This window comes from Cygnus atratus, chromosome 10 (assembly GCF_013377495.2).
Source record: "Cygnus atratus isolate AKBS03 ecotype Queensland, Australia chromosome 10, CAtr_DNAZoo_HiC_assembly, whole genome shotgun sequence".
Classification (NCBI taxonomy): Eukaryota; Metazoa; Chordata; class Aves; order Anseriformes; family Anatidae; genus Cygnus; species Cygnus atratus.
The window spans coordinates 13041377-13050812 of record NC_066371.1 but is presented as its reverse complement, the minus strand read 5'-3'; the positions used below and the strand labels follow the sequence as shown (position 1 = coordinate 13050812).

The window sequence follows — 9436 nt, the reverse complement described above, 5'->3', positions numbered from 1 at the left end:
CTCTTTGGTTTTGAGCTGGTATTGTAAATTTTACTGCTAGGTGGTATCTGCAGATGAGTGTAAATACATGAAGTCAAATTATTCTTTGTCACAAAATATTACATATGTGGAAAATTCAATATTGTGGCTGTTACCAATAAATATTTTGTAGACAGATTGCTGAGTGCTGTAAATTCTGCCTTTGTCTGGTGTGATATGACTTGCTGGTTTCATAGAGGGGAGTGGGAGAAATCTATTTTAAAAATCTCATTTACTTTGGAAAGTCAGAAGTTGTGTAGTGCAAACTGTGAGGCTCTAAAGCTACGCCTACATAACCTTAAGAGGATTTTCTTGCCTAGAAATGTATTGGGATAGGGAAGCAGTCTTGTTGAGGTACAGCGCTCTATGTAGAGGAGTGTTCACGGGAGACTGATCTGGATATGAGCAGAGCCCTTTCTCAGTAGGAAGGTGGGGAAATAGCTTGCTGAGCTGCTGTAACAGGAGACTGGGATCATTATAGTCAAGCTCCATACAGGGGATGGCAGCACTGAGTTAACCTAGATAAAATCCCATGTGTTACTTTCTGGTTAAACTCAAGAGGATGGGAGAAAGTGAAGCTGGAGAGTTTTTTTTTTTTTTTTTTTTTTATACTGCTTGCTTAAACCATGAGCAGATACCTTAGAAGGCTGCCTCCTTCCTGGGTCCAGGCCTTGTACTGCAAGAAATAATCTGACACCAAGCCTTTTGGGGTGGTACCGCTTGGGGAATACTTCTAGCAACAAGTAAGTTAGGGGCAAAAGACAACTCTGAAGCAAAAGCTCCCCTGTGGTTTTCTAAGGCCATTTTTCTTTCATGTCAGGTCTGTGTAAAACTGAACAGGAACAAAGCTGGAAGAAGATAGGAAAATTTTCTTTTATTAGGTCTTTCATCCTTATGGAACTCAAGCAGTTAACAAAGATGTGTGGGTTTGTCCACTTCACTGGGGAACGCTGCAACTTGTGCAAGGAATAATGAAAACAAAGTGAGGACTTGGGGAGATGGGAAGCTTGTCTAGACCTGAATTCACCTGGCTACTGAACAGGTTAAGAGCATATCATAAATATCATAAAAGTTTAAGGCACAGCTCATTTGGGCTTGTCTGCTGTTGTAATGAGCATAGCACTTGTGGTTCAGCACTCCAGACAAATCTGACCTTTCTATCTTGCTTGGAGCTCTTCTAAGAAATCAGCTGCTGTATTTAAACAGTTCTCATCAGCACTACTGCTACGAAACCAGCCTCACTGTCAGTGGCAGAAATGACCTCTAAAGTCTTAGTGAGTGTTCTGGACTAAAATTTTAATGGAGATCTGTACACTGGGTACGTAGCACATTACACAAATGCTCTTAAATAAGTAAGGCATCTACCCTTGCGGGGGAAGCTTCTGTGCACTGATGTGTAGCTCCATCTGATAACATCTTCTGTTTTGAGGTGGCGCTGCCTATAAATGGCAACTTTCTCAACTGGTAGAGGTCTGGGCCGCTGCTGTATGTAATGCTGTCCTAGCAACAGCTTCTGTTTTTTTTTTTTTAGTTGATCTTGTGTTGCAGCAAATGGACATGAGGGACATTCATAGCTTATACATCCAGTTTTACAAAACTCAGTTCAAGTCTGATTAAAATCCAGCACTCAAGACTGGTTGGATCTTAGTTGATCCTCATTCTTTAATATTAAAAAGGAGGACAGGCCACTAGAACCACTAGAAATGTGGATTTGAGGCTCATTGTCCTGCAAAGACCTTAAATATTGTTCTTTGGCTTGCGTGGCCACTTTGGCAATTTGTTATTGGCACAACAAAAAAAAAGGGAGTACGAGGAATGACTTGTCAGCTGTTCTTCTTGTGCATGTTTATAAGAAGTTCATGTTCTTGTTGATCCTCTGCGTAAAGGCTGGCTGTGCATTTTCAGGTTCTGTATCAGGTAGTTTTACTGGAAGAGTGTGCGCGCGCAGCAGAAATCCTTAGTCTTGCATTGATGCTGAATGGTGCCGCAGTAGGGGGGCACCAAGATGCTGCACATCACGTTAACAGTCCTCATCCCTGTTGTGTAGTGGGATGACAAATACAGAGATGTCATCGTAGGATGCCTCACGGCTATCATCCAGCATCCACTGGTGGCCTATCTTCTTTCCTCTTGCCCTGCATACCAAGCACTTGGCCAGTTCTGAAAATCTGTGTGTAGAAAGAGAAGTGAGTTTTGGTCTAACACAACGCTGCCTCTCAAGAACAACACTGAGATGGGGCTTTGCGTTACTACATTTCTTAAGACACCAGCTTTGTCACTGCTTCTTTAGGATTGGGAAAGACCAGTGTCCAGTCCTTTCAGAGTCACAGAAAAGAGCGCTTGGTCATGCTGGAGCTGACCTAGAAGCCAAGTGATCTCAGCCTGCTGGTCCAGACAGGTTCTTTGGAAAGGGAAACGATGGCAACTGTTGTTACCTGTGGGGATCTGTCCTGTTTTCTGCAAGGAAGCTCCTGGTCATATGGGCCACCTCTTTGTTGCACAAAATGTCCCAAAGGCCATCAGTTGCCATGATGAGGACATCGTTTTCCTTAATGTCATGCAGAGCGAAGTCAAATATGTTCACCTGGAAAGCACAGGAGTAGATCAGAGGGTTTTCTCACGTGTGAAAACTCCAGGTATTTACCAAGGGTTGTCATGTTTCCCATATTGCACCTGGCTTTGGGAAGCATCATACAGCTCTGTGATTCTTTGGCTTCCCTGTGTGAGGGTAATCACAGACTGCAAAACTCCTCCGAGTAGGTGAGTGTATACCTCCTCTAAAACCTCCTCTAGCAGGTGAGTGTATTCCGTTCTGGTCAGTATGCTGACAGTAACTTCAACTGCTGCAACGTACAGGAGGGGTAAGGAAGATGACTTCCCCTGAGAGATGACTTACAGTGGGATCAGGATGCTTTCAATGTTTTATGTCCCCTTGCTGCTGTGCTTCTAGATTATTCTGCCTTGGGGATTCTCTGGGCAGTATGCGGAGAGAAGGAAGATGGAAAAAGGACGTGGCTGAGACCTGCCTGGTCTCCAAAACGTGGGTGCTAGAGAGGAGGAGCGGCATAATTCCACCACCACCCTGCAACTCCCACATGCTGTGACTAACCTTAGGAATGCAGGAGAGAAAAGGTTTCACTTCAATGTTGGTGTCGATGACTTTGAGTTGATGATCCCCTAAACCTCGAGAGACAGCCAGAGTCCCCAGCAAGCGAGCCTGGCCCCAAAGAAAGCAAATATAAGAACGTGGCACCTTTAAAGGCAGATGCATGGTTTGTCCTGAATGATTTATGCACTGCCTTTAGAACCTTTATCCAAATATCGCCCAGAGCCGCCCCTGGAATCTTCAGAGATGGAGGAGTGATTAGAAGTGATGCCCTAATGTGAGCATGGAGATGGACAGCCAGCACATGGATGGCCACTCATGGTAGTAGCTCACGGTGATGGCCCATGGTGCGCTCCGGAGTGAGTGGTGTGTACTCCAGACCTCGGGAAGCCCATGGTGGTATCTGTTTTTGATTTGAGATGGCAAGGAAGAGAATTAGGCTGGCTTGAAATAAATGGTCCTTTGTTTTTGCAAAGGAGGTTCTGCACTGAATCTTTGCAAAGGGCCGGCACGTGGGTTGCACCACTGGTGGTGGTAGGGCAAGCACTGGATGTGTGCAGTCATTGCTTCTCCCCGCCTCCTTCCCTCTCCAGACTCCTTTCCTCAGCTGCTCCTCTGGGAAAGGCACTGGTTAGAGCTGGAGGTTAACATCTGAGTTGGGATCTTTTGACAGCAACAGGAAATGATAGCTGGAATGGTTTCTTGTGTGCAAATGGAGAGGAGGAAAGGCCAGGCCAGATCGGGGCTGCCATCCACTCCACTAGAAGGTGTTTTGGAGGAGGATGAAACCTCTTGGCTCTGGAGGATCTGGTACACACCTCCTCCTGCTCTGCACTTGCTCACAGGCAGTTTGTTGCAACGGAAGCTGCTGTGTCAGCGCTGTGCAGAGCTGCGCGTCTGTGCCATGCTGGAGAGCCTCAGAGCATGAATGTGAGTGATCGGGATGCTCTGAGAACGCGCCCTCCCAGCGTGTAAAGCATTGAACTACCTGCTTCCCATGACCATGGACAAGAGGATACTTGAGGTCAGCTTTCTCCACCAGCTTGTATCCCCTAGAACAGAGGAGTGAGTGTTGATTTAGATTTGTCCATTTGATGGTACAACTTAGTCTGAGCATTTCAACTGCGGTTAAACCCTCGTGGTGTCCCTATGCACAGGGAGCTGACTGAAGAAGGGATAAGTTGACTTGTTGAAGCAGATGCAGTAAAGAATGACCCTTTGCTGAATGCCCAACTGTTTCTCCCTCTCCCCTTCCTTTCCTTGTACCTGCACCAAGCTGGGGCTCGCTGCCTGAGGTTGTAAGAGCCCAGGACCATCTCTCACAGAAGTTCCTTAACCTCCCTCCACTGGTCCCAGTCTTTCAGGCAGGGCAGAGCTGCTGCTGGGAGGCTGCTTGCAGCATCCTTTACTTAGATAACACGGTTTTACACCCACTGCTCTCACATTCCCTGCTGCTGCATTCAGACAGTCCCTTTCCCCTTCACCTTCCCATTGCTACTAGCAGGTAAAGCTGCCCTGCCCACTGCCCTGTCCTCACACAGAAAGGACTCACCAGCCCTCCATGAAGTAATCCCGGTACAGGACTTTCTGACCCACGTCATCTCCCTTCAACCTCCGTGGAAACTCAAAGCGCGTGAACTCTCCATCCAGGAGCTTGGGGAAGAGAAAAGCCTGGAGGAGGGAACAAAGGCACGAGCATAGACAGGCTTCGCTTCAGCAGAGATGAGCACCAAGCCCGTGCTCTGCTCCTGCCTTGGGACTGGCACCCCTGCCTGCAGAATGGGAACAAAACCAGGAAAACAAGGGGACAAGCTGGACGTTAGCCTCTCCGATACTAAATGCTGTTAGTTGAATCTTGTTCACGGCCCTCCATGGCAGGTGTCAAATGACATTCTGGCCCCAGAGTGCTTACAGTCCTTAAGGAAGCAAGTGATGCTCTCATCACAAGCTCTCCTGGACCAAACTTGGTTGTGTGATGTGTGAAAGGAGTCACTCACCAAGTGCTGGAGTCGCTGCCTCTCTGTCTCGGGGGTGAACTCACAGCTCATGGGCACGACGGTGTCCTTCAGAACAAGAATGGCCCTACAAGAGGAAGAGGTAAAGAGCTGATCTGTGCCCTGCCATATAAGCATCGCCGCAGCCCCATCTCTGTTGACCTCCCCTTACTGAGGCTAGCAGCAGGGTCAGCCAGCTGTGGGAGCAGCACAACTCACAGCAGAGCAATCCCAGAGAACGGCTACGCACCTAGGAATGTTTAAAAATGCTGGTGCATTTTAAGTGACTCAATTGCAACTCTGCTGTCACAGCAGAGAACTGAGCCTGCCTGGTTTAACAATGGCACACCTCAGAGGAATGGCAGCCAAGGACAGATGAGGAAGCTCTTTACGATGCTTTGAAATCACCTCCCACTTTTGAACTCCTGCCTGGATGAGCTTACTGCTGCACTAAGGCCTCAGCACTGCCCCATGGCCAGGCAGCATTAGTCCTTTGAAATCTGAAAGCCCATCTAGAAGACACGAGAGCATCCATCCGTCCATCTACCCAACAGCTCCTGTAGCAGGCAGGCAGCCATGCTGCGGCACAGAGGGGCCGCACGTTCACCTTTTCTAGGATTATGTAAGGTGCTGGAAACTCTGCTCATCTCCCAGCTCTGGGTCCCAAGCAACTTCTCCCTTTTCTTGTTACTCACCTGCTGTCCCCAGCATTAGCCACATACAGTTTTCCCTGGAGATAAAGAGCAGCCAGAGCAGTGCAGCCTCCTGTCTGGCCAGTGGCTTCCATCTCCTGGCCAATGACTTCATCCTGTTGGTTTAAACAAGTTCAGAATGACATGAACTGGGGTGTTGTTTTCTGCAGCTGCCTTGTGCCTCCTAGCAGAAATCTAGAGCAAAAACTGATGGAAAATGGTCAGCAGAAAATCAGCAAGGCCAAAGACAGCATTGCTTCAGTGCAGCCAATGAAGCTGTTGCTACTGGACTAGATGCTAAGGACAGGCTGCAGAACTAATTTGGGCACCCTCAGCCAAGCCTTGTCCGTGTGGCAGGCTAAAGCACCTGGGTGACCAGTGCCCGGGCACTTCCTAAGGAGAGAGCTGAGAACGAGGGAGCCATTGCCCACATGGGACAGGGAGGAGGGACAGGCTTGTCCACCTGTGTCAGCAGGAACGGAGGACTCACGCATTCCTGGAAGGCATTCTCCAAGGCTCCCACCACCACGTCTTCCACACGAATGTGCTTCTCCTCCACGAACTGGGGGTCACTGTCGCAAACGCAGCGTCTGCTCATGTGCATGGGGGGATGGGCCTCTGTGATGGCCCCCGCAACCTCCTCCAGCTTCTGCTTGATGCAGTAATGCAAATAGTTGGAGGCAATGATGGCAGCTGCTGGGCCACCATGGCCATCAAAGAGTGCCCAGTAGTAACCAGTCAAAAACTGCAACAAAAAGAGTGAAGATGGGGGGAAGAGAGGTGGAGAGAGGCCATATGGACAGTGGGCGCACTGTCAGGATGCGCTGAATGTGTTCTGCCTGGCTCTTCCATCCCAGCCACCCTCCCCGACCACTGGTGAATCCCCTGCACAGCTCAAACTCATATGATGACCACGCTGATGGATGTGCTGCTCCATCAGACCTGCCAGCTCAGCTCTGAGATTCCAGAAGCATCACTGCACACCCTCACATGCTATTCCTCCTCCACATTTGGAGAATTTCTATTTACAGGAGAAAAGAGAGCACTGTTCCCAGTCTTTATAAGGTGAGAGCATCTGTTGTGCCCAAGTGATGATGACTAACATGCAGTCTTCGGAAGCAGAGCAAGTACAAGTAAAGGAAAGCTTAGGGAACATAGTAAAGGGCTAGGACAACCACAAACGCTGCAAGACACAGGTCAAGGAAATAGAAATAGTATATATGGGTAGAGTTGTGCCTTTGCTGGCCAGTCATGGCTCCCCTAAACACATCCAAGAAAGGGTTTCAGCCTGGGGGTGTCCAGGACTGATGGGGCAACTACATTGTCCTTCCAGTACCTAAAGGGGGCCTACGGGAAAGCTGGGAAGGGTCTCTTTATCAGGGAATATAGTGAGAGGACAAGGAGTGACATCTTTCAGCTAAAAGAGGGTAGGTTTAGATTAGACACCAGGAAGAAATTCTTTCCCATGAGGGTGGTGAGGCACTGGCACAGGCTGCCCAGAGAAGCTGTGGATACCCCATCCCTGGAAGTGCTCAAGGCCAGGCTGGATGGGGCCTTGGGCAGCCTGGGCTGGTGCGAGGTGTTGTGCCTGTGGCAGGGCGTTAGATTTGGATGATCCTTAAAGGTCCATTCTAACCCAAACCATTCTACCATTCCATAATTCTGTATTTTCTATACCTGGGCCCCTGGATTCAAGGCAGGGCTGGCAGCAGGGTTAACACAGCCTGACCATGGGCCATACCTGTGTGGAGCACAGGATCAGCCACTCCTTGTCCTCTTCCAGGCCCAGCTCCCTCCTGCGGATGGAGATCTGGCAGCATGTCGCCTGGTCCTCATTGAACTCCGACTTCTCAGCATTGATAACCCTGCAGGTTCAAACACTCCAGATTAGGCATGAAGCACTGCCCATCCAACAGGTGCGCGTGGGAATGATCCCCTGCTCCTTCCTTCCAGCTCCAAGCTCGCTGCTCCCTTTTCAAACTCAAGGATCTCTTTGCTGGTACCAACATAAACATCGCATCCTTTACAACGGTGAGAAACGCCTCTGCCAGGGACGCCACGAGTTATGGGGCAGAAGTGGTTTGGAAGCACTCCTGCCTCTGTCAGCCCTTGCTGGCAGCCAAAGCAACTGGGCTGTGCTGGTGACACAGGGAGCTGCACACCTGCTGGCAGTGTCCTAGGCTTGCTAATGTTGGTCCCTGGGTGAACACCTTGTCTCCTCGCACAGCTCATCGCACTGCACATCGCAACCCCACTGCCACCACGTCACACCGTGGGCCTACCACAACGTGCCTCTGCCCATAAACGAGGCAAAACCAGAGATTTCTGATATTCTGCTTTTCCCTTTGCTTTTACGGCACTCTGCTAGGAGCCAGGGGACAACTCTCTGGTGCTGCTTGCCCCAGGAGGCTGCTCCCCACCACCTGCTCCAGGCAGCGCTGGCAGCCTGGCTCTCAGGCACGCTGCAGTGACTCGTACTCAATGGTCAGAAATCCCTTCCCCTGACAAGGGAGGGTTTTTTTAGCTCGCCGCTGCCTAACACGGCAACCCCGCGGCTCCAGGAGCGCGGAACAGCAGACAGGCGATGTCCCAGCAGTAAAATCACAGGGCTGGGTTAGGGGACGAGATGCCTGAGCTGACCTGCTGCTGCCCCAGCGCTGCTTTTGGGGCTGCCCCAGCCACCAAGTGCGGGGTACGAGCGCTGCGGCGGGCGGCTGGCAGCAGCCCAGCAGAGGCGGGCGGGCGTCCGGCCACAGACGGGGAGAAGGAGCAGGGGCAAGGAGCTGCCTGCGTCCCGCTGTGCCCGGGCAATCGGCTGGGGGTGGGTGCACGCACCCCGGGACCAACCCGCCCGGCCTCTGCTCCTCTCCTCACGGAAGCAGCAGCAGCCGGGATCCTGCTTTCGGATCCCCGAAAAGTTGCGGGGCCATCCAGGCCGAGGGCCTCCCCTCACCGCAGCACGGCCGGCAGAGCACCAGGCACGGCGGGGGGGGGGGGCTCCCGGCCGTGCCCAGGCTGCCCCCACAGCCCCGCTCCCCTGGGCACAGCTCCGCGCCCACCCCCCCACCCGCGGCCCCGCATCCCGCAGAGACCCGCGGGGCCCCCGCGCCACCCGCAGACCTGGGAGCCCCCCAGCGCCGCACGGCCGGCCCCACGCCCCCCCGGGGCCCCGTTCCCCGGCAGCGGCCGCACTCACTCGGCGTAGCCCGAGCCCCAGGGCAGGGGCCGCTCGGGCCCGGTGCCCCGCACGGCCCGCCCGCCCCGCGGGCTCTCCTCGCCGCCGCCGCCGCCGCCGCGCAGGAACTTGGGCCGGCGGTAGCACGGAGCGGCGGGCGGGGGCCGCGGCCCCGGCTCCTGGCTGCCTCCGGGCCGCTCCGCGGGGCCGCCCCGCCGCACCCACCGCAGCCACTCGGCGGACATGGGGGCACCGGGCCCGGCGCGGCCTAGCCCGGCCTGCAGCGCCTCCCGCCCCTGCCCGGCCCCGGTCCCGGCCCGCCCCCTGGCCCGGCCTCCGCCGCGGGAGGGAGGGAAGGGGCGAGCTGGGATGGCGGCCGCGGGGCAGGCTCCCAACGCCGGGCCGAAGCGGGGTAGCTGCCGGCTGGCTCCTCGCGACAGCCGCGTCGCCG

The 9436-nt window shown here is 52.9% G+C and overlaps 1 protein-coding gene across 1 annotated transcript; it reads right to left on the bottom strand.

Annotated features, from left to right (window-relative positions):
* Positions 1–1660: 1660 nt before the first annotated feature.
* PPM1M (protein phosphatase, Mg2+/Mn2+ dependent 1M) lies at positions 1661–9255 on the bottom strand. Its single transcript, XM_035547004.2, has 10 exons — positions 9007–9255; positions 7552–7675; positions 6301–6555; positions 5814–5926; positions 5122–5206; positions 4677–4795; positions 4113–4176; positions 3128–3235; positions 2454–2602; positions 1661–2186 (listed from the first exon to the last, which is right to left on the bottom strand). Exons 1-10 carry the CDS (start codon positions 9228–9230, stop codon positions 2039–2041), a joined length of 1389 nt encoding a protein of 462 aa, XP_035402897.1. The 5' UTR covers positions 9231–9255; the 3' UTR covers positions 1661–2038.
* Between the last annotated feature and the right edge of the window lie 181 nt (positions 9256–9436).

Excerpts from the sequence above, each read along its gene's own strand:
- PPM1M (XM_035547004.2), bottom strand. The coding sequence starts at position 9,230 with ATGTCCGCCGAGTGGCTGCGGTGGGTGCGGCGGGGCGGCCCCGCGGAG. Across the intron at positions 6,556-7,551 it reads TGATCCTGTGCTCCACACAG|TTTTTGACTGGTTACTACTG; the intron begins GTATGGCCCATG and ends TTTTTGTTGCAG. Across the intron at positions 5,927-6,300 it reads AGAATGCCTTCCAGGAATGC|GATGAAGTCATTGGCCAGGA; the intron begins GTGAGTCCTCCG and ends TTAAACCAACAG.